At 45.4% G+C, this 23,496-nt stretch overlaps 1 protein-coding gene across 2 annotated transcripts; it reads right to left on the bottom strand.

The window, feature by feature from the left end:
• Positions 1 to 7,421: 7,421 nt before the first annotated feature.
• Positions 7,422 to 22,539, bottom strand: mideasa (mitotic deacetylase associated SANT domain protein a). 2 transcript variants are annotated; one of them, XM_029734157.1, is made up of 13 exons: positions 22,056 to 22,539; positions 19,441 to 21,341; positions 14,635 to 14,862; positions 13,487 to 13,835; positions 12,824 to 12,893; positions 12,434 to 12,579; positions 11,940 to 12,043; positions 11,657 to 11,732; positions 11,352 to 11,440; positions 11,050 to 11,193; positions 9,342 to 9,461; positions 8,240 to 8,415; positions 7,422 to 7,774 (listed from the first exon to the last, which is right to left on the bottom strand). In XM_029734157.1, exons 2-13 carry the CDS (start codon positions 21,010 to 21,012, stop codon positions 7,522 to 7,524), a joined length of 3,327 nt encoding a protein of 1,108 aa, XP_029590017.1. In that variant the 5' UTR covers positions 21,013 to 21,341; positions 22,056 to 22,539; the 3' UTR covers positions 7,422 to 7,521. The 2 variants fall into 2 exon arrangements, with proteins under 2 accessions (XP_029590017.1, XP_029590018.1); XM_029734158.1 differs by having other exon boundaries at positions 14,635 to 14,859.
• Positions 22,540 to 23,496: the final 957 nt, after the last annotated feature.

The following is a 23,496-nucleotide window of genomic DNA, read 5'->3' as shown; positions in this document are numbered from 1 at the left end:
AGAAAAAGTATCCTCTATCATTTCTTACTGTACCAATCTATTTACTGTAAAGTTGGGATGTATTTGAATTTTTTTTCTACAAAACTTGATTTCAGAAATCATGTTAACTTATTGCCTGGCAGATTGCGGTGAGTTGTACATAGATGTGAATATGTACTAAGACAGATAGCCATAGTTTGGATAATAATTGAGCTTGAAGTTGCAAGATTGCAGGTTCAAATCTACTCGATTACCATTCTTTAAAATAGCGATGTTTGGACTATACCCTAATAAAATATTCTGTAGGAAGAAAAAAAAGTTTGGCAACTTCATATAACAATATTACATTACACATCAATATTAGCAGAACGTTGCAGCAATGTTTTCAGATCTACTTCCATTATTGTTGAAGTATGTTTTTAGAACAATTCTGGATCATCATGTCATAACCTCACAGAATAACTTCATGAGTCTCACAGGAATGTGTCTTGTTTGTTGTTACAGGTGTCAGTAGTACTATCGCCATCAACATCAACTTAAGGAATGGTTTTGTTTTAGAACAACTTATATTGCGCCAACATTTTATTGCTGAAGTATGTTCAGGGAACGTTATTACAACCATGTCAATGTCACACCAGCTTGTTGAGTGTCTTTAATAACATCTACAAAATGTTCCTGTAATGTTTTTTTCAGAACCATTTCTATTACAGTAGTCTGTTCTGTAAACGTTACATTACCTGGAAACCTAATCAGAACGTTTGGGGAATGTTCTGTGGTGGTTGTTACAAATGTTGTGCACAACACTTCAGTGAGCGTTAGGAGAATATTCGGAGGACATTTCCTTTAAAACAAACAACTAAATGTTAGAAAAGAAACCTAACTAGAACTTAATGGGAATGTTAGATCATGTTCTGGGAATGTTAGGTAATGTTCTGGGAATGTTCCCGGTTTGCTAGGAAGGGATTAATAGGTGGTGGGGTCATTGAGACAGATTGGGTCCTTGGTACCCAAAGGCCAATGACTAGAGGTTTATGACTCCATTGCCGAAATGATTCCCTCAAATCATATTGAGTCGACACAGAGGACTGCTGTATTGATGAATTACAGGTCGCGTACACATCTGTAACCTTGAATATTTGATGAGATTCATGGCGTCAAAGCTACTTAACTCAGTAAAAAAAGAAACGTCCCTTTTTCAGGACCCTGTCTTTCAAAGATCATTCGTAAAAATCCAAATAACTTCACAGATCTTCTGGAACGGTCGTTACGACACTAACAGCTTACAGACGGTAGGCAATTAAGGTCACAGTTATGAAAACTTAACACACTAAAGAGGCCTTTCTACAGACTCTGAAAAACACCAAAAGAAAGATGCCCAGGATCCCTGCTCATTTGCGTGAATGTGCCTTAGGCATGCTGCAAGGAGGCATGAGGACTGCGGATGTGACCAGGGCAATAAATTGCAATGTCCGTACTTTGAGACACCTAAGACAGCACTACAGGGAGACAGGACGGACAGCTGATCGTCCTTGCAGTGGCAGACCACGTGTAACAACACCGGCACAGGATCGGTACATCTGAACATCACACCTGCGGGACAGGTACAGGATGGCAACAACAACTGCCCGGGTTACACCAGGAAAGCACAATCCCTCCACCAGTGCTCAGACTGTCCACAATAGGCTGAGAGAGGCTGGACTGAGGGCTTGTAGGCCTGTTGTAAGGCAGGTCCTCACCAGACATCACCGGCAACAACGTTGCCTATGGGCACAAACCCACCGTCGCTGGACCAGACAGGACTGGCAAAAAGTGCTCTTCACTGACGAGTCACGGTTTTGTCTCACCAGGGGTGATGGTCGGATTCGCGTTTATCGTCGAAGGAATGAGCGTTACACCGAGGCCTGTACTCTGGAGCGGGATCGATTTGGAGGTGGAGGGTCCGTCACGGTCTGGGAAGGTGTGTCACAGCATCATCGGACTGAGCTTTTTGTCATTGCAGGCAATCTCAAAGCTGTGCGTTACAGGGACGTCATCCTCCTCCCTCATGCATCCTCCTCCCTCATCCCTTCCTGCAGGCTCATCCTGACATGACCCTCCAGCATGACAATGCCGCCAGCCACACTGCTCGTTCTGTGCGTGATTTCTTGCAAGACAGAAATGTCAGTGTTCTGCCATGGCCAGCGAAGAGCCCGGATCTCAATCCATTGAGCACGTCTGGGACCTGTTGGATCGGAGGGTGAGGGCTAGGGCTATTCCCCCCAGAAATGTCTGGGAACTTGCAGGTGCCTTGGTGGAAGAGTGGGGTAACATCTCACAGCAAGAACTGGCAAATCTGGTGCAGTCCATGAGGAGGAGATGCACTGCAGTACTTAAAGCTGGTGGCCACACCAGCTGAATACTGAATACTGAATACTGACTGTTACTTTTGGGAACACATTATTCCATTTCTGTTAGTCACATGTCTGTGGAACTTGTTCTGAGAGACACTCAGTTGTTGAATCTTATGTTCATACAAATATTTACATGTTAAGTTTGCTGAAAATAAACGCAGTTGACAGTGAGAGGACGTTTCTTTTTTTGCTGAGTTTATAAAAGTTCTGTTCTCACATCCACACGTATTCGTCCTTTGACATTTTTCCCCCCATGGAAGCCTGACATTGACATGCTTTCTTTAATCATTTTCTGAAAAGTATCCTGGCATTTTGCTTATATTAAAAACCCCATAGAAATTCACTTTGAAGGCGTAAATGCCCTAAGCGTACGTATTAATGATGACTGCATATTTCCCCTTGATGCAGATTTCAACCTAGACTTTGCTGCTGATCCAGAGAGATATAATCGGCCAATAAGTCTTCTAAAACATTACAGCGACATTGATCCTCTTCCTGCCCTTGTCTTCTCTCTTTAAAGTCCACACAATAAAATCATCCATCTGGTTCCCCATCCCTAACATAACCAATCATCATAGTGCACTACTTTAGACCACACCCTAGTGCGCTATGAAGGGAATAGGGTGCCATTTGGATCATAGCCTGGGTATGACTCTGCTCCTAATGGGTCTGATTAGCAGTGGGAGGACTCGATGAGGATACTTGATCCTCACTTAGCCCCTGCTGCCTCAGCACGGCCCACATGGGAGGACCGACGCTGGCTCCCTAAGTGATGAGAAGGGTGGGAGATGTGGAGAAGGCCTCAGCATGACCCACAAGGAAATAGGGCCGATGCTAGCTTCTTAAGAGACGAGTGGGGAAGGAGACGTGGAGAAGCACCATAGGGTAAGGTCATTGAAACTGAAGGCTATAGGACAAGAGAAACAACATTAGGTCCACATCCTAAAACTAAACATAATGCACTATATAGGGCAGTGGTTCAGAGAGATAAAGGGAGATGAACAAACAGAATTTTTTTTTTTAACTCAGTCGGGCCAATGCTACGCTGACATCCGGACATTTGCCACCTAGGAAATTTGTGTGACCGGACCTTCTCAAATAGTAAATAGCAGGAGTGAAAACGTTTGGGAAGCACTGATACAGGGAATAGAGTCAGACACAGGGAAGGACCATATGCTTGAGGTACTCCCAATCAGTAGGGATCATAATTGATCAATTGTGTTGACAGAAACAAGAAGGGGATGAGTCTTACCCTTGAGCCACAAAACTACTAATTTCTTATCTTAAAAATCATCTGTACAGGGTAACGTTAAATTTTGTCCCCTTGACAGACTTAACACTAAAGAAGGAAAAGAGAAGCAGGAGGGTACAGTAGGTAGTTAAACCCCACACTAAAGACACCCAGAGTGGAGGGGGAAAAAAGCCCTATAGCCCTCTCTTCAGGGCTGATGGAGCAGTCTAGGCTGTGTCTCAGGTGCCTCTCTCTCGCTCTCCCTCTTTCAGAAATGTGGAGATGTAAACGAGTGCTGAGAGGGAGAGGGAAAGGGGTGGCTGTCAGGAGAGAGAGAATGTGGCTGTCAGGGTCCCCCCTGCATGATGAGTGTAGGATGAAGGCAAGGCAGGCCACTTTATTTTCTCCTCTCATCTCCAGGCCTTGCATTTAATCTCCTAAATGCTGCTGCTGCCGAGGCCTGGGTGTCTCTCTGTGTGTGCGCGCGCACCACGCTGTCCTGGCTCTTACCCAGTGTTCTTTTTAACAGCTAGTTATTTCACCTTGGCAGAGTCGCAAAACACTTGCCACGCCCCCAAGGCTCAGACGAGTTTGCCCTCTGTCCTTCCCGCTGTGTAGATGGATTGGAACCTGGGTTGTATTCATTAGTGCATACTGCAGCAAAACTTTTTCAAATGGGAAATGCTTTGCAATAAAAATAAAAAAAAGATTGTTTCTTATTGGACAAGTTGTGGTTCTCTCCCACCTATTTTGGTCAGTTTTCCTGCGCTTGGTGAATATGACCATGTAGGGGTGGCAGGTAGCCTAGTGGTTAGTGTTGGGCCAGTAACAGTAAGGTTTCTGGATCAAATCCCCGACCTGACAAGGTAAAAATCAGTCATTCTGCTCCTGAACAAGGCCGTTATAACCCACTGTTCCCCAGTAGGCTGTCATTGAATTTGTTCTTAACTGACTTGCCTAGTCAAATAAATCAAAACTGGCATGACCTGTTGGATAGTTATGAGGTTCTCTCTTCTACAGTCCTTGACAAAATGTGTATATTGAACTTATGTACATACATCGGTGCTGGTTATGGCTGAAATAACAGGCCAAAGCACATTCCTGTAAATAAATACTAAATGTAACTTGGTTGTATAAAATGTTCTGTTATGTGTCAGATCAAGTCACTTTTGACATTTGCTATGATTGATTATTGATTTGTTATGTCTATAGTTTTGTGTAGTATGTTGTCCTACTAATCATATAGCAAGCATATGTATTGAAACCCAAGGCAAGTTTTTTTAAATGTAAATTGGGGGGGAAAATATTGTCCATTGATGATATTGAAGCACTACTTCCCTCTACTGGTGGTTGTGTTAACAGCATACAGGAGTGCATTAACTTGGAAGCAGACGGAAGTGAACAGGCTGAAAGAGGGAAGTACCATAAAGTAAGATAAAGGTCTTGATGAATAAAATCCGTTTGGCACGGACATTGCATTAAGGGCTTCACCATTTTAAAGTAGTCAACTGGGTGGGATTTCCCAGAGATGAAGATGTGAAACGAGAGGATTTACTCAAAATCTGGCTGTGAGATATGTACTTTTTTTGTCTAGAGGTACAGTATATTACTTTTTAATAAACATTTTTATACACAAAACACACACATTCAATGTTAAAGGTCCCTTACTTTGTAGTTTAAAATGTGCAATTCAACCTTAGAGTTTGCTGACAATTCTTAAAAATGTCCACACAATATTTTCCTTTTAAAAAGTAAAAAAGAATTCATACAAGGTGATATCTACATTAGCCCCAATTTTAGAACAGATGGATATTATAAAAGTGAAAAGTCTCTTTGATCATGATTTAGTAAGCAAAAACAGGTATCCACAGAGTATAGCTAGTTTGTTTAAACGGCTGCTGCGTACACTCTTAAGAACAACCATTAGACCTAAATAGTCCACACAAAGAAATAGCGATATAGATATTCCAATAATAGCAAAATAGATATTCCAATATAGATATTCAATTAAAGTGATATCAAAGAAGTGAGATCGGAAAAAGCAGTAGAATATAATACAGCGCATTTACAAATACTTTCACATTTCCTTGTGAAAAATAAACAAAAACATTTGTTTGAAATATGTGGAGTGCGAAAAGCAATTAAAAGCAAGGCAAGTTGTGGCACTGATGTGAGACAAAGTGGACATTGCAGGTCGCGCCGGGCATTTATGAAGTTTGCTATATCATATACAGTGCCCTCAGAAAGTATTTACACCCCTTGACTTTTTCCACATTTTGTGGTGTTACAGCCTGAATTTAAAATGGAATACATTTCGATGTTGTGTCACTGGCCTATACACACACACATACAATGCCTCAATGTCAAAGTGAACTTAAGTTTTTAGAAGTTTTCACAAATAATTAAAGCTGAAATGTCTTGAGTCAATAAGTATTCAACCCCTTTGTTATGGCAAGCCTGAATAAGTTCAGGAATAAAAATGTGCTTAACATCACATAAGAAGTTGTACGGACTCACTCTCTGTGTGCAATAAGGGTTAAACATGATTTTTGAATGACAACCTCATCTCTGTACCCCACACATGCATTTATCTGAAAGGTCCCTCAGTGGAGCAGTGAATTTCAAACTCAGATTCAACAACTAAGACCAGGTAGGTTTTTCCAATGCAAAGAAGAACACCTATTGGTAGATGGTTAAAAATGTAAATAAATGTAGACATTGAACATCCCATTGAGCAAGTTATTGATGACAATTTGGATGTTGTATCAATACTCCCAGTCACTACAAAGACACAGGCATCCTTCCTAATTCAGTTGCTGGAGAGGAAGGAAATTTATCAGGTATTTCACCATGAGGCCAATGGTGATTTTAAAACAGTTACAGAGTTTAATGGCTGTGTTAGGAGAAAACTGCGGATCGATCAACAACATTGTTGTAACTCCACAATATTAACCTAAATGACAAAGTGAAAATAAGCAAGCCTGTACAAAATAAAAATATTCCAAAAACATGCATCCTGTTTGCAATAAGGCACTAAAGTAAAACTGCAAAAAATGTGGCAAAGAATACAAAGTGTTATTTGGGGCAAATCCAACAACACATCACTAAGTACCACTTCATATTTTCAAGCATGGTGGTGGCAGCATCATGTTATGGGTATTCTTGTCATTAGGGAGTTTATTTATTTAGGATTACAAGAAACAGAATAGAGCTAAGCACAGGCAAAATCCTAGAGAGAAAGGCTGGACAATAACCTGTTGCTGACCAAGATGACATTGAATGTTCCTGAGTGGGCTAGTTATTGTTTTGACTTAAAAATCGTCTTGAAAATCTATGGCAAGACCTGAAAATTGCTGTCTAGTAATGAGCAACAACCAACTTGACAGAGCTTGAAGAATTTTTAAAAGAATGTGCAAATATTGTACAATCCAGGTGTGCAAAGCTCTAAGAGATTTACCCAGAAAGACTCACAGCTGTAATCACTGCCAAAGGTAATTCTAACTTGTATTGACTCAAAAGTGTGAATATTTATGTAAGTCAGATATTTCTGTATTTCATTTTCAATACATTTGAAAACATGTTTTCACTTAGTTATTATGGGGTATTGTGTGTAGACGGGTGAGAAAAATAAATGTAATCCGTTTTGAATTCAGGTTGTAACACAACAAAATGTGGAATAAGTCAAGGGGTATGAATTCTTTCTGAAGGCTCTGTAAATGTGGTTCCTTAGACTCTAAACACCTCCCTGGGTGTTGTAAGATCTGATCGTCTGTGCAGCACGTCTGTAATGATGACCTGGAACACCTCCATAGTCAATCTCATTGTCTCAGGTACAAATATTATTTGTACTCGTTTGTTTTTCCGGGAGTGGGATATGTCTTTCATTCCCTCTCAAGCCCCCCCCCTCCCTCCTCCCCTCTCTCACTGCCAGTCCTCGTCCTTTTCATCTTCTGTCTCTGAAGGCACATCCTCATCACTGACCTCATCCTGTTCTCCTGCTCCATTCCTACCCCCGTTCCCATTCTGCATAACCTCTGCTGCCTCCCTGGCCCGTGCCTCCGCCTCAACCGCCCGCTCCGCCTCCTCCTCTTTGAGCTTGAGTGCGGCTTCCTTCTTCTCCCGCTCAGCGTGGCTCTTCATGTGGGCGCTGCGGCTTTTCACCTTGAAGAACACCCTGGTCAGAGGTCAGATAGATACATGGACAATTGAACCCAGAGAGCTAAATATAGAGAGAGACCTATGGCTCTGATGGAACCTACAGCCACACAGGTGACATACCAGGTCACCTATTTTTGCAGTTAAAGCATATCAATGTGGTTACTGAGACGTAAACTCTTCTCCAGGTGTTGTAAGATCTAATTACCTGTGCAGCGCGACTGCAACTAAGACAACCTGAAATGCCACCAATGGCTATTGTCTACATTGTTGCCACACTGGTCTGAGATAGAGAGACCAGTGTTCACTGGACATAAGAGAGATGCCTGGTTTATAATACTCTTGGTCAATCCCTGTCTTTCACCGTTTTCTTTCACTCAATTAAAAATTGGCAGGGAAAAGTATTAATGGTGGAAAATGTGTATCTGTTTGCAGATCATCTAAACATCATCTTAAAGGGACACACACACACACAGACACTGACCTGCTACACTTCTTGCAGGGGAACACGCCCTCTGGGTCGCCGGGGGGCTTTGGGGGCGCTCTGCTCTTCTTCCCCGCCTCGGGACGAGGTTTTCTGGCTGCAGAGGGAGGGGTTGGTTGGGGAGGACCAACCTTGTGTACAGCATCCTGGTCCCTGTGCCCTAGCACTGCTCCTGTCTGGTGGGCCAAACATTACATCATTGTGTTTGTCTATTATATCAAATCAAAATCACATTTTATTGGTCATATACGCATGTGTAGCCGATGTTATTGCGGGTGTAGCGAAATGCTTGTAAAAAAAAAAAATCTAAAATACATAAAAAATAATACTGCAAAGTATCCTTAGAGCTAGGAGCACGGCAGCCTTCTGTTGCCGCCATTTTTTCCAGAAAGTACCAGTGTTGTACTGTCCTGTTGGTAAATCAGTCTGTTATACAAGTGTTATACTGTCCTGTTGGTGAATCAGTCTGTTATACAAGTGTTGTACTGTCCTGTTGGTAAATCAGTCTGTTATACAAGTGTTATACTGTCCTGTTGGTAAATCAGTCTGTTATACAAGTGTTATACTGTCCTGTTGGTGAATCAGTCTGTTATACAAGTGTTATACTGTCCTGTTGGTAAATCAGTCTGTTATACAAGTGTTATACTGTCCTGTTGGTAAATCAGTCTGTTATACAAGTGTTGTACTGTCCTGTTGGTAAATCAGTCTGTTATACCAGTGTTATACTGTCCTGTTGGTGAATCAGTCTGTTATACAAGTGTTATACTGTCCTGTTGGTAAATCAGTCTGTTATACAAGTGTTGTACTGTCCTGTTGGTGAATCAGTCTGTTATACAAGTGTTGTACTGTCCTGTTGGTGAATCAGTCTGTTATACAAGTGTTATACTGTCCTGTTGGTGAATCAGTCTGTTATACAAGTGTTGTACTGTCCTGTTGGTGAATCAGTCTGTTATACAAGTGTTGTACTGTCCTGTTGGTGAATCATTGGTCAAAGGACATATGATAGCAAGTATAAATAGATATGGGATAGATTTAAACATGGTACAATGAGGTTAAAAATCGTTCAAAAAAAATGTAGCTTCAAGTGAAAATGAGCACTTACATTGCCGTGAGCCTGTAGTGTCTGAGTAACCCTGAACTGGTTGCCATCTTGACCCCTGTCACATGACCCTTCCCACTTCCTGTCAACTTCTTCCTGACTTGGTTTCGATCCCTGAGAGCTCTGTGAAAAAGGGACAAATAACACAATAAATGGTCATATTAATATAATGTTATTTTGTAATGTAATGTTAATATATTTTTTTACGTACTCATGAACGACTTGTTTTATAATAAACTCAGCAAAAAAAGAAACGTCCCCTTTTTCAGGACCCTGTCTTTCAATGATAATTCGTAAAAATCCAAATAACTTCACATATCTTCATTGTAAAGGGTTTAAACACTGTTTCCCATGCTTGTTCAATTAACCATAAACAATTATTGAACATGCACCTGTGGAACGGTAGTTAAGACGCAAACAGCTTACAGACGATAGGCAATTAAGGTCACAGTTATGAAAACTTAGCACACTAAAGAGGCCTTTCTACTGACTCTGAAAAACACCAAAAGAAAGATGCCCAGGGTCCCTGCTCATCTGCGTGAATGTGCCATAGGCATGCTGCAAGGAGGCATGAGGACTGCAGATGTGGCCAGGGCAATAAATTCCAATGTCCATACTATGAGACGCCTAAGACAGCACTACAGGGAGACAGGATGGACAGCTGATCGTCCTCGCAGTGGCAGACCACGTGTGACAACACCTGCACAGGATAGGTATATCCGAACATCACACCTGCGGGACAGGTACAGAATGGCAACAACAACTGCCCGGGTTACACCAGGAACGCACAATCCCTCCATCAGTGCTCAGACTGTCCGCAATAGGCTGAGAGAGGCTGGACTGAGGGCTTGTAGGCCTGTTGTAAGGCAGGTCCTCACCAGACATCACCCGCAACAACGTCGCCTAAGGGCAAAGTGCTCTTCACTGACGAGTCACGGTTTTGTCTCACCAGGGGTGATGGTCGGATTTGCGTTTATCGTCGAGGGAATGAGTTACACTGAGGCCTGTATTCTGGAGCGGGATTGATTTGGAAGTGGAGGGTCCGTCACGGTCTGGGGTGGTGTGTCACAGCATCATCGGACTGAGCTTGTTGTCATTGCAGGGAATCTCAACACTGTGCATTACAGGGAAGACATCCTCCTCTCTCATGTGGTACCCTTCCTGCAGGCTCATCCTGACATGACCCTCCAGCATGACAATGCCACCAGCCACACTGCTCGTGATTTCCTGCAAGACAGGAATGTCAATGTTCTGCCATGGCCAGCAAAGAGCCCGGATCTCAATCCCATTGAGGACGTCTTGGACTTGTTGGATAGGAGGGTGAGGGCTAGGGCCATTCTCCCCAGAAATGTCCGGAAACTTGCAGATGCCTTGGTGAAAGAGTGGGTAACATCTCACAGCAAGAACTGGCAAATCTGGTGCAGTCCATGAGGAGGAGATGATGCACTGCAGTACTTAATGCAGCTGGTGGCCACACCAGATACTGACTGTTACTTTTGATTGACCCCCCTTTGTTCAGGGACACATTATTCAATTTCTGTTAGTCACATGTACGTGGAACTTGTTCAGTTTATGTCTCAGTTGTTGAATCTTGTTATGTTCATACAAATATTTACACATGTTAAGTTTGCTGAAAATAAACACAGTTGACAGTTAGAGGATGTTTCTTTTTTTGCTGAGTTTATTTGTTTTTCATTAACTAAAGCCTTACCTTAACATCCACTACTGCCTCTGTGTGTCTATCTGCTGGGGACTCTGCAGGTCCGTAGGTAACGCTTCCACTGCGACTGATCTTCACCTGTTTCTTATGCATGTAGTAAAACTCCACACATTGTGCCACTGTCTTTGTTTGCACCTGTATACAGAAAGACAAATCACACACGCACACAGACACAAATACAGACAGTTATTAAAAGGTTATTCATTTCTTATAGTATTCCCACTGTTTGCCCAGGTGGTACTGATTCATGCCATGTGGTGAAACCGTCATGGCCTGGTTAGAAGTGAGCGTACCAGTTTCTGCACCATGAAGAAGTCCTTCCTGTAGGTAGAGATGCCTTTATTGAAGAAGCGCTTCTCTGAGGGAGTCCAACTGTCTGATCCTGGGGGGGAATTATTCACCATTCTGTCAATGAGGCCTCACAGTGTGTGTGTGTGTGTGTGTGTGTGTGTGTGTGTGTGTGTGTGTGCCGGATTGAGGGGTGTGTTGTGTGTGTTAAATTTGGAAGGGAATGAATGGCACCACCCCCCTCCATTTCCCCTTTAACAAGCACACTTTTGAGAAAGAAGCAATTGAGGAAACAAAATGGCTTCCCCACCTGAGTAGTGATAGTCCGCAAGCTGGTGGCCATCAGAGAAAACGGGCTCCTTGAGCAGCAGGAACGCCAGGGTCTCCTGGGGAGAGCAACACAATTCATCACTGGGCCTATCTAGTGCACTATTTTGACCAGGGGCCATAAGGCTCTAGTAAAAAAAGAAAAGAAAAGCTCACTATAAAAAGTTAATAGGGAGCCATTTATGAAACCTGGGAGAAACTAATTTGCCAGAGGGGATTATCGTGGAATCACTGGGTTAAATCACTGGGTGAGTCACTCTACTCACAAGGACATTGCCCCCGCACTCATGCAGACAGTGGAGGGCCAGCTCCTGATTGGTGCCACCTCCATACAGAGCGCTGGAGCAGGCCAAGCTCATCAGGTCGTCCACTAGGGGGAGAGAGTGAGGCAGTTTTGAGGTAGGAAGACAGGGAGGGAGAGGAGGTGCAGGGACAGAAAGACAGGGTGGGGGAGAGAAAGAGAGAGAGCAAGTAGAGAAAGACAAAAAAAGAGACCGAAAACAAAACGGTCAACATTTTGCGCTACTTCAGGACGTTACAGCCCAAGTTAGTCAAATGTGCGTACTTCGACTTCCATACAAAAACTTTTTAAAGTCAGCTCTGTATGCCTCACACCACAGAGCCATGCCAAGCTGAGCCGAGCCAAGCTGTACTAAGCTGGCCTGACTACGCATTCAACATAGTTTCTGGAACCAGGGAACTAGCCTTCCCTGTAGCTCAGTTGGTAGAGCATGGTGTTTGCAACAGGCAGTGTAGTTACCGGTCTCCTGCTCTGCGTGGCGTAGCAGGGAGTCCTTCATGGGGAGCCAGACCAGGTCAGCCTTGTGCTGGTCCCACTGGGTCGGTGAGCGGTCACACTGCAGCTCTGGTACCTCCGCCTGGTACTGCAGGCCAATGTTAATACGCCTGGGGGTGGGGAGAGGGAGGGCGGGTCGGAGGGAGGTAGATGGTGGGGAAAAGGAGGGAGAGAGAGAGAGCAGGTGGAGCGAGAGAGATTGTGGGTTTGATTCCTGGCGCCACCCATATGTAAATGTATGCATGCATGACTGTAAGCCGCAATATATAAAAGCGTCTGCTAAATGGCATATATATTATAACTGCATCATAATGCATTATACCTGAGTTCAGTGTTACAGAGGTTTGTACTCACGGTTCAAAGCTGACAGGTGTGGCGTCGGTGATCAAAGGGAGGACTGGGGGCGTGATGTCTGTAGAGCTGGCTGTAGAACACAAATGAACACAGCACCTTTAGGACGCTACCATCTGGACAGAGGTATATAGAACAGAGAGACAGAGAGACCATCTGGACAGAGGTAGAGAGACTATAGAACTTGATCTGATCTCAGAATGCAGGAAGTCATGGGGCCATTTAACTCCGAAGGACTGTGGGTATGCGTTCCTAATGGCACGCTATTCCCAACGTAGTGCACCGCTTTTGGCCAGGGTCCATAGGACTGGTCAAAAGTCATGCACTACATAGGGAATAGGATGCCATTTGTGATGCATCCTACACTTTAAGTGCCGTTTCAATAGCGATTTCTCCATTGAAAATGCTTTTTTAGTCCAGGACTAGACTTAACTACTGTCTGGGAAACCAGCCCTAACCAGCCCTGGACTACTGACAAAAGAAATACATTGTGACAAGGATGCATGCAGTGCATAGGAAAAGAAAGGAACAGATTTGTATTTTACATAATAACAACAGAGAGGTAGGGGACATCTAGGAGAGAGAGGAGAGAGAAAGAGAGAGACGGAGGGAGAGAGAGAGAGAACGATACAGCAAGACTCCTCGAGGATCCGTGACAAGACTTACTAGATCGCAGAAGGCTGCGCGAGACCGACTTGGGCGTGTTGGGTGGTGGCTGCAGGGTCTGGTTGCTGGCAGCGATGGAAGACAGGAAGGTGGAGAAGTAGAGACCAGAGCCCTCGCGCACCGGCGACAGGATGGGCGGCGGGGTGTAGGGCGGCAGGGTGAAGTGGTGGTCGGGCAGGCGGATGGGCGACCGCAGGTGGCTCTGGTAGGGAGTGATGGCGGAGTAGACCGAGGGGGCGATGAACGTAGCCGGTTTGGGTGGCGGGATGAAGAGGGGCTCGGGACGAGGCCGCCATTTGTGCTTGGCTAATTTCCCATCGTCGTCCTGACCAGCATCGCCCTCCCCGTCCTGGTTGGGTGAGACGATTGTGAGGAGTTCAGTGATATTTCAGAGAATGACAAGGACAAATAGACAAACAACCAACTGCATTGGTTCAGTGGAAGGGAGATTATGACTTGTGTGGGGAAGTCACCGGCGGGATTAATGAAGTCGCTAAATAATATCGTTGTGAAACCATATTGAATGTTTTTGGCATCTACATCAAAGTGGCTCCATTGAGTACATTTTTTTTTATTTCACCTTTATATAACTAGGTAGGCCAGTTGAGAACAAGTTCTCATTTACAACGGCGACCTGGCCAAGATAAAGCAAAGCAGTGCGACAAAAACAACAACACAGAGTTACACATGAGATAAACAAATGTACAGTCAATAGCACTATTGAACGATAGCGCATGACAACCCAACCCATTGTGGAGTTAAGGCCTAATTTCTACATACTAAAACATGTCCCCCCAGCAGGTCATCTTATCTGGGTTCAAATAGTATTTTTTTTTTTTTTCATACACTTTAACTGTGCTTGATCGAGCTTGCCTGGCTGGCACAACAGAACAAACAGAATAGTCTAAAAAGGGCAAACCCCCGCCCACCTGGAACTCCAGACAGGCTCAATCAAACACTCAAAGTATGTGAAAGAAAGCAAATACTATTTGAACCCTAGATTGTGTTCATTAGGCACCAAAACAGAAGAAAACAGTGAGGAACTATGTGGACTTGTCCAACAAGGAACACTAAAATGCTGCAAAACATTTTTACTATTTTTACTTGCCTAATGAATACAACCAAGGTCTGCATGCCACAGGACCTACCTGGCTGATGCTCTCCGAGAGGGAGTTCCTCAGTGAGCGGCGGCTCGCTACAATGACCGAGGGCTTGTGTTGGGGCTGGGGCGGGAGCAGGGCGTGCTGGCCCGGGGGGCGCCCGTGAGGCCAGGTGCCCGGAGGGGCTGTCTGACCCTGGCGCACTGGCACGGACACGGGGATAACCAGGGGCACCATACCAGCTTGTCTGCCCATAAGACCCTCCTCCTGCTGCTGCTAGAGGAAAATGGGGGGGGGGGGGGGGGGGGGGGTAGAGGGGAACAGAGATAGAAATAAGTAGAGAAAGGAGATAATATAGATATAATATAGTTAATATAGATATTTTTATTTATTTTTTATTTCACCTTTATTTAACCAGGTAGGCAAGTTGAGAACAAGTTCTCATTTACAATTGCGACCTGGCCAAGATAAAGCAAAGCAGTTCGACACATGTAAAACAAATATACAGTCAATAACACAGTAGAAAAATAAGTCTAGATACAATGTGAGCAAATGAGGTGAGATAAGGGAGGTAAAGGCAAAAAAGGCCATGGTGGCAAAGTAAATACAATATAGCAAGTAAAACACTGGAATGGTAGATTTGCAGTGGAAGAAAGTGCAAAGTAGAAATAGAAATATTGGGGTGCAAAGGAGCAAAATAAATAAATAAATAAATACAGTAGGGGAAGAGGTAGTTGTTTAGGCTAAATTATGTACAGGTGCAGTGATCTGTGAGCTACTCTGACAGCTGGTGTTTAAAGCTAGTGAGGGAGATAAGTGTTTCCAGTTTCAGAGATTTTTGTAGTTCGTTCCAGTCATTGGCAGCAGAGAACTGGAAGGAGAGACGGCCAAAGGAGGAATTGGCTTTGGGGGTGACCAGAGAGATATACCTGCTGGAGCGCATGCTACAGGTGGGTGCTGCTATGGTGACCAGTGAGCTGAGATAAGGGGGGACTTTACCTAGCAGGGTCTTGTAGATGACCTGGAGCCAGTGGGTTTGGCGACGAGTATGAAGTGAGGGCCAGCCAACAAGAGCGTACAGGTCAGAGTGGTGGGTAGTGTATGGCGCTTTGGTGACAAAACGGATGGCACTGTGATAGACTGCATCCAGTTTATTGAGTAGGGTATTGGAGGCTATTTTGTAAATGACATCGCCAAAGTCGAGGATCGGTAGGATGGTCAGTTATACGTGGGTATGTTTGGCAGCATGAGTGAAGGATGCTTTGTTGCGAAATAGGAAGCCAATTCTAGATTTAACTTTGGATTGGAGATGTTTGATGTGAGTCTGGAAGGAGAGTTTACAGTCTAACCAAACACCTCGGTATTTGTAGTTGTCCACATATTCTAAGTCAGAACCATCCAGAGTAGTGATGCTGGACTGGCAGGCAGGTGTGGGCAGCGATCGGTTGAAAAGCAAGCATTTAGTTTTACTTGTATTTAAGAGCAGTTGGAGCCCACAGAAGGAGAGTTGTATGGCATTGAAGCTCGTCTGGAGGGTTGTTAACACAGTGTCCAAAGAAGGGCCAGAAGTATACAGAATGGTATTGTCTGCGTAGAGGTGGAGAAGAGACTCACCAGCAGCAAGAGCGACATCATTGATGTATACAGAGAAAAGAGTTGGCCCAAGAATTGAACCCTGTGGCACCCCCATAGAGACTGCCAGAGGCCCGGACAACAGGCCATCCGATTTGACACATTGAACTCTATCAGAGAAGTAGTTGGAGAACCAGGCGAGGCAATCATTTGAGAAACCAAGGCTATCGAGTCTGCCGATGAGGATGCGGTGATTGACAGAGTCGAAAGCCTTGGCCAGGTCAATGAATACGGCAGCACAGTATTGTTTCTTTTCGATGGCGGTTACGATATCGTTTAGGACCTTGAATGTGGCTGAGGTGCACCCATGAACAGCTCTGAAACCAGATTGCATAGCGGAGAAGGTGCGGTGGGATTCGAAATGGTCGGTAATCTGTTTGTTGACTTGGCTTTCGAAGACCTTAGAAAGGCAGGGTAGGACAGATATAGGTCTGTAGCAGTTTGGGTCAAGAGTGTCCCCCCCTTTGAAGAGGGGGATGACCGCAGCTGCTTTCCAATCTTTGGGAATCTCAGACGACACGAAAGAGAGGTTGAACAGGCTAGTAATAGGGGTTGCAACAATTTTGGCAGATAATTTTAGAAAGAAAGGGTCCAGATTGTCTAGCCCAGATGATTTGTAGGGGTCCAGATTTTGCAGCTCTTTCAGAACATCAGCTGACTGGATTTGGGAGAAGGAGAAATGGGGAGGCTTGGGCGAGTAGCTGTGGGGGGTGCAGTGCTGTTGACCGCGGTAGGGGTAGCCAGGTGGAAAGCATGGCCAGTCGTAGAAAAATGCTTATTGAAATTCTCAATTATAGTGAATTTATCAGTGGTGACAGAGTTTCCTATCCTCAGTGCAGTGGGCAGCTGGGAGGAGGAGTTCTTATTCTCCATGGACTTTACAGTGTCCCAGAACTTTTTTGAGTTTGTGTTGCAGGAAGCAAATTTCTGCTTGAAAAAGCTAGCCTTGGCTTTTCTAACTGCCTGTGTATATTGGTTTCTGACTTCCCTGAAAAGTTGCATATCACGGGGGCTGTTCGATGCTAATGCAGAATGCTACAGGATGTTTTTGTGCTGGTAAAGGGCAGTCAGGTCTGGAGAGAACCAAGGGCTATATCTGTTCCTGGTTCTAAATTTCTTGAATGGGGCATGGTTATTTAAGATGGTGAGGAAGGCATTTTAAAAAAATAACCAGGCATCCTCTACTAATGGGATGAGGTCAATATCCTTCCAGGATACCCGGGCCAGGTCGATTAGAAAGGCCTGCTCGCTGAAGTGTTTCAGGGAGCGTTTGACAGTGATGAGTGGAGGTCGTTTGACCGCTGACCCATTACGGATGCAGGCAATGAGGCATATAATATATATAATATAGATTATATAGACAATATGTAAGGGAGTAGAATAGAAAGTGGAAGTAAATATGGCAACTAGTAAACTTTCCATTCTACATGCTTGACAAATTAAATGAAACCCCCGCAGCAATTGTTCATCTCAGACTGTAGGTATTTATGTCACAGACAATTTATGGACATTGCTTAAAGGCAGTCTTCAGTGTCGCAAGATCCTGTTTCACAAATAGAATCAAGAAAGCACTGCACACGTCGTATTAACAACCAGTTACTTAAAAGCAGCAAATGGTTACTGTCAGCTTACAAAACGTATTGAAAATCCAGTACTAGTGAAAATACACAACATTAGCAACTACATTCAAGCCAGGCCAGAGAAATACATTTGAATCTAATTCAAATGACTCCAGTAAATGCCTCAAATCTCAATTCTGCACCATTGAACTCCACCCCACCTCACACGGCCAACTCAGCAGTTGGGCTTGTGATTCAGAAATATTAAAAAAAATAAAAGCTCAACCTTGGGATTGTGAATAACAGTGGTAGGACTGTTTTATTAAGGCACCTGGTTGGGGAGAGAGTGTGGAGGAGTGGGAGTCTGCAGGCTGTGGCTCCAGGCCGCAGCCCCTCCCTGGCTCAGCTGAATGGCTGGGGAGGGAGAGTCCGGAGCGGCTCCAGGCTGCAGCCGCGGCCCCTCCCTGGCTCAGCTGACTGGCTGGGGAGGGAGAGTCCGGAGCGGCTCCAGGCTGCAGCCGCGGCCCCTCCCTGGCTCAGCTGAATGGCTGGGGAGGAAGAGCCCTGAGGAATGTAGAGGTGTGCAGACATGTAGCTGCTTCAACAGTCTGCACCCAGCACACAGTTTCTCTCTCTGCAGTCTGCACCCAGTCTCTCTCTCTGCAGCCTGCGCCCAGCACAGTCTCTCTCCCTGCAGCCTGCGCCCAGCACAGTCTCTCTCCCTGCAGCCTGCGCCCAGCACAGTCTCTCTCCCTGCAGCCTGCGCCCAGCCTCTCTCCCTGCAGCCTGCGCCCAGCACAGTCTCTCTCACGCTCCCCCTCTCTGCCGATTTATTCAATAATCAACATGTTTTGCCTTTAAAAACAAGTCCTGAAAAAATGCAGCTGCTTTAGTGGGTGTGCCTAAGGGAAACGTCAACATCATAAATTCCTGACAGCAAGACTAGGAATCACTCTTTTCTCACAGAAGTACAGCATAAGGGGAAGTCCTGCATAGAAACCATGACCTTCCTCTTGGAAGAGGAACAGAGTGTTGTAGTGGTCACAGTGGCAGCAAAGTAGGGGAAAGACACAATCAGTTTTTCTGTCATCCGAGGAACTCATCTAAATTCAATAGTCAGGCCGCTGTGTGTGAAAATTCAGCACTTACAGAAAGATGAAATTAGGAATATATGTATAATTATTTAACTGCATGTACTGTACAAGTGAGCGAAAATAGCAGTAGAAGTATTATTGTCTGTTAATTTACTCCAATCAGGGGAGTAAACCACTAACCATTATTACTATCTTCAGGAAATACATGAGGTATTTAATCAACATCCTTATTTCCCTGACCCATTGTGTAGGCCTTCGCGTACAGCGACAATTTTGAACACTTGCTGTTCAGAGGTCTATGTGAATGATTGTTTTTTTGTGTGTTTCTTTAAAGGAGTCTGGCATACCCACACCTTTTGTATTTATTGGACCGATGATAGAGAGGAAAGTTGATAGGAGGACAGTGCTAGAGCACTGGGTCAGATTCAAACCAATGCTTGCAGCGGTACACAGTACATGTGATCCAGACGCAGGGGCTTAGACCGCTGGACTACCCTAGGCCACTATGTGAGTTGAACTTGGAACAGGTTTTAGGCCTGGTTGAACTAAACAAAAGAGTGTAAACAAACCTTGGCCATCTTGGAGGAGGGCAGTGATTCCCTCTCGGAAGCCTTCTGGGCCAGAGTCTCCAAGTTGATCTCTTTCGACGCCCTCCTCCTCCGGCGGGTACTCTGGATAACCCCCCCAGTCGGCCCCTGTCTCTCCCCCCCTTCTCGTCTGGCTACCACACCGTTCTGGGGTACCTCTCTGAAGGTCTGGTTCCAGGGGGATAGTGAGGGAGGGTCCACGAGTGGTGATAGCCCGTCTCTGGAGAGGCGGCGGGAGCGACGGGGGGCAGCCGGAGATGCGTCTGAGGAGGGTGACATGGGGTCCGATGTGAGTTTTGGAGGGCAGGGGTCGGAGGGTGGGCTTGATGGGTCAGTGGACGGGGTCTCTACACCCGGTGTATGCCCCAGTCCCTGAGTCTCCACAGACAGAGGCATGTCCTTCTGAGGGGTTGAGGGGCTAGCTCTAGACGGACAGTTGTCAGGGGGCTGGTTATAATTCAGGACGTGTTGGTTTGGCTGCTGCTTTAGCTGAGACTGCGGCTGCAGTATTTCCTGCGATGGTAAACTGTGTGGCGGTTGAAGCTGCTGCTGGGGCATTTGTTGCCGTTGCTCCTGTTGTATTTGCTGTTTGTGAAACTGCTGATTCAGCTGCAGTTGGATCTGATGCTGTTGCATTTGGTGCTGGTGCTGGAGCTGTTGCTGCAACTGGTGCTGCTGTTGTTGTTGTTGATGATGATGCTGCTGATGTAACTGTTGTTGTTGCTGCTGCTTCTGCTGTTGTTGTTGCTGCTGTTGCATCTGAAGCTGCATCCGTTGGTGGTGTTGTTGTTGGGTTTTTGGCTGCTCGTTGTAGCTCAGGTTGGGCATGGCCTTGGTGCCCCCCTGGAACACCGGGTAGTACCCAGACGGAAGGTGCTGTTTGGTGGTTCCGAACGCCAGCTGGATGGGCTGCATCAAGGACCCTGGTTGCATGGTGGGGTGAGAGGCGGGGGCATGGGGGGGCTGAGCCTGGAGATCTACACCCTTATGGCCCTGCTGGAAGGCCTGGAGCTGGGCTTGACGCATGGCGGCTGCCGCAGCATGCTGCCCCCACTCTAAGCCCCTAGCCTGGGCTTGAGCTTGGGTTGCCTCCCTGTAAACCTCCATGGAACCTGGAGCCTGTTTCTCTGCTGGCCCCATCTGCAGAGCAGCTCCTCCATCGTTGCTCCCCTTGGGGAAGGCCATCTGGACCCTAACGTTGTTCAAGCCGTCTATATACGGGCTAAAGTTCTGCCCCCATGAATTGGTTGGCAGGGGCCCGGAAGCATCCTGAGACCAGCCAGCGGCTTGGATGTGGTCCTGGTGCATCCATTTGACAGAGGCAGTCTGCTGATAGTGTGCACGACTTTGGGGCCCCTTTTCTGGGTTGAAGACACCAGAGCCGTGGCCTCCAGGCTCCCCTACCCTGTGAGCAGACTCCATAGCCGGGGGGCCCATACCGCCATAGAAGACATCCACCGCGTGCTGCACTGTGGGCTCCTTCATGGCAGCTGCAGCCCGATGTTTGCCCCCACTCTTATCAGGGATCACTTTCTGCTGGGGAGGGTGACTCATACTATTATCATCAAGCTAAAAAAATAAATAAAATAAAAACAGCGGGGGAAAAAGTTGAGGTCCTTTATATATATCCCCAGTCACTTGAGTAAAAAACAAGGACGAGGCCAAGTGTTTCTGCCTACACTGGCTCGGTCTGGGACCGTTGTGTCCTGCTTTGTTTAACGGCGAGAACAGAGGGACTCGGGAGGAAACATAAGTCCTACAGGAAAGAGTAGAGGGTGGAGAACACACACCTCCTCCCTCAAGTCAGATCTGAAGAAGTTTGCTGCTGTTACGGGTCACGGCGGCCCTGGATCCCCAGGTGTCCCTCATTCATGTGTGGGGCCCTGAAAGGTAGAAGATGAGGGAAATGACTGGTAAAATATATGTGAATTAAGTTTTCAACAAGCATGTGTGCAGGACAGGCCTGTTTGCTTGGCTCAGAGGAAAGAACTAGGCTAATTATATTTAAAGTAAAATACGTTCAGAGAGCATGCACTGTACAAGTATTGTGGAAGCAAAGTTTTAATAATGCTGAAATACTTCCAAATCCAATTAATATAATGACATCACAGACACAAAACTAGTCGTGTCGGCCCATTATTTACCGACCATAGATGTTGGTTTCGACTGTGATAATAGCAGGCAGCGACAGTTTGAGGCGTGGACTGTACAGAACTGCCATTTGACACAACGAGAAATACAGGAAGCGAGAGAAAACAAGTAGAGTCGCTTTCCACCCCCCTCTCGGAGCCCCCAGTCCCAGCCAATTGGATGCAAATTTCAGGCAACCTTTTGTGTTGTAGTAAAGTATTATGTTGCCACACTGTTGCCTTCGCAAATTACATACAGTAACAATCTGCGCATGAGTTGATGCGCAATAAATGTGGCCAGGCCACTAAGATCACATCGTGGCTTCATTAAAGTCAAACTAAACCTATAAAACACGAAGTGCATACTCCCATGGGATTGTGTTTACAATTGTGACTTCTCTATGTTTTGCGATCATGTTGATCGACAACACACGTGATATGCTATTAATTAAATTAATTGACACTTACTGTTTCAATATCATTTTATGTATATGACAGCGAGTTCTACGGAGCCAATTTCCTCTGGGCCAAAGTCGAATGCATGCAGCTCCATTACGTGATCGTGCGCAACAGATAACATATACTTCGAGTTCGACAACTTTTCTTCAGGCCATTGAGTAAACAACTTGCATCGAAACCATTCAAACACGGGATTTGGGATGATTGTTGTTCAATCACAAATCGAGGTAAGTACAGTGTCTACAATGTTGCACACAGTGAAATAATAACACACTTTCAGGAAAACATGTCCAGCAACTTTCTCCCCGCATCGAGTGTGTACGTACATAAACCACTGATCCCGTTGTGTATGATCAAAATGTCACGTACATTTGGTTATTTGCGTATTTTTCATAGATCTGTCTGTCAAATGCATTGGCTCTATTGCATTCGCTGATACGATCAGACTACACGTAGCATTTATAAGTCTGTGAAGCTGCACCGACGCATCACAGTTCTGAGGTCGTGAATGCTCTGCCTCACCCTTCACCCGCTCAACTGACGTCTGCTATCCAATCCGATTGTCTGACCACGCCTATATCCATGTCCTTATAAGGTTGTCCCACTGCTTGTGGCATCATCCAGTAAATTGCAGCACACCCTGGCAATAAGGGGATTCGATTCATCTGGCCTGGGCGCCATGGTAGGCGTGTTTTGCACAGGTCGAAAGTTGATTTTGCATTCGTTATGAAACCGTCTGACTCCCGGGCGTGAGCCAGGTGCCCCGTTCAAAGCCGGCTCCAAACAAAAGTTACGTAATTAAGCATTAAGTAATAAGTAGGATTCTGTATTTTCACATGCAAAAGTGATTGAGTTTGATATATGTCGTCCCAATGAAAACTAGTTTACAAATTCGAACATATATATTTTTTTATTTTATGGATAATAGATGTATGTTTCTGTAAGATGCACCACGCTGCCTTGTTGACAACATGACCAAGCGGCGCAGAATACTGTTATATTTGAGAAGGGCGCTCCTCCCTCACCGCTTTTGCCAAGCCCGTCATGGGTCATGGACCGGTACCCCGCAGCTCATAATCGATTCTACCCAGTGCTTCTGAGGGGGATTTCCTTCAAGGGGGATCCCAAAGGGGTCACATGTTGAAGGGTGCATGCACGGCCAAATCCATAAGTGTCTCATTTGGGTAGTACACTAGGCAATGTCATATTTACTTATTTAGGCAAGTCAAACACATAAGCCCCCGGAGGGCATTTAACTTATCTATTTTTGAAAGCATCCCTGCTCAGTCAAGAACATATTCTTATTTACAATGACAGCCTAGGAACAGTGGGCTAACTGGCATGTTCAGGAGCAGAACGACATATTTCGATATAGCAAACTTTGTTACTGGCCCAACGCTCTAACCACTAGTCTACCTGCCGCACCGTCATACTTTGGATATGTGGATAT

The sequence above is a fragment of the Salmo trutta genome, chromosome 35 (genome assembly GCF_901001165.1).
Source record: "Salmo trutta chromosome 35, fSalTru1.1, whole genome shotgun sequence".
NCBI lineage: Eukaryota > Metazoa > Chordata > Actinopteri > Salmoniformes > Salmonidae > Salmo > Salmo trutta.
This window is presented reverse-complemented; position numbering and strand designations above follow the sequence as displayed.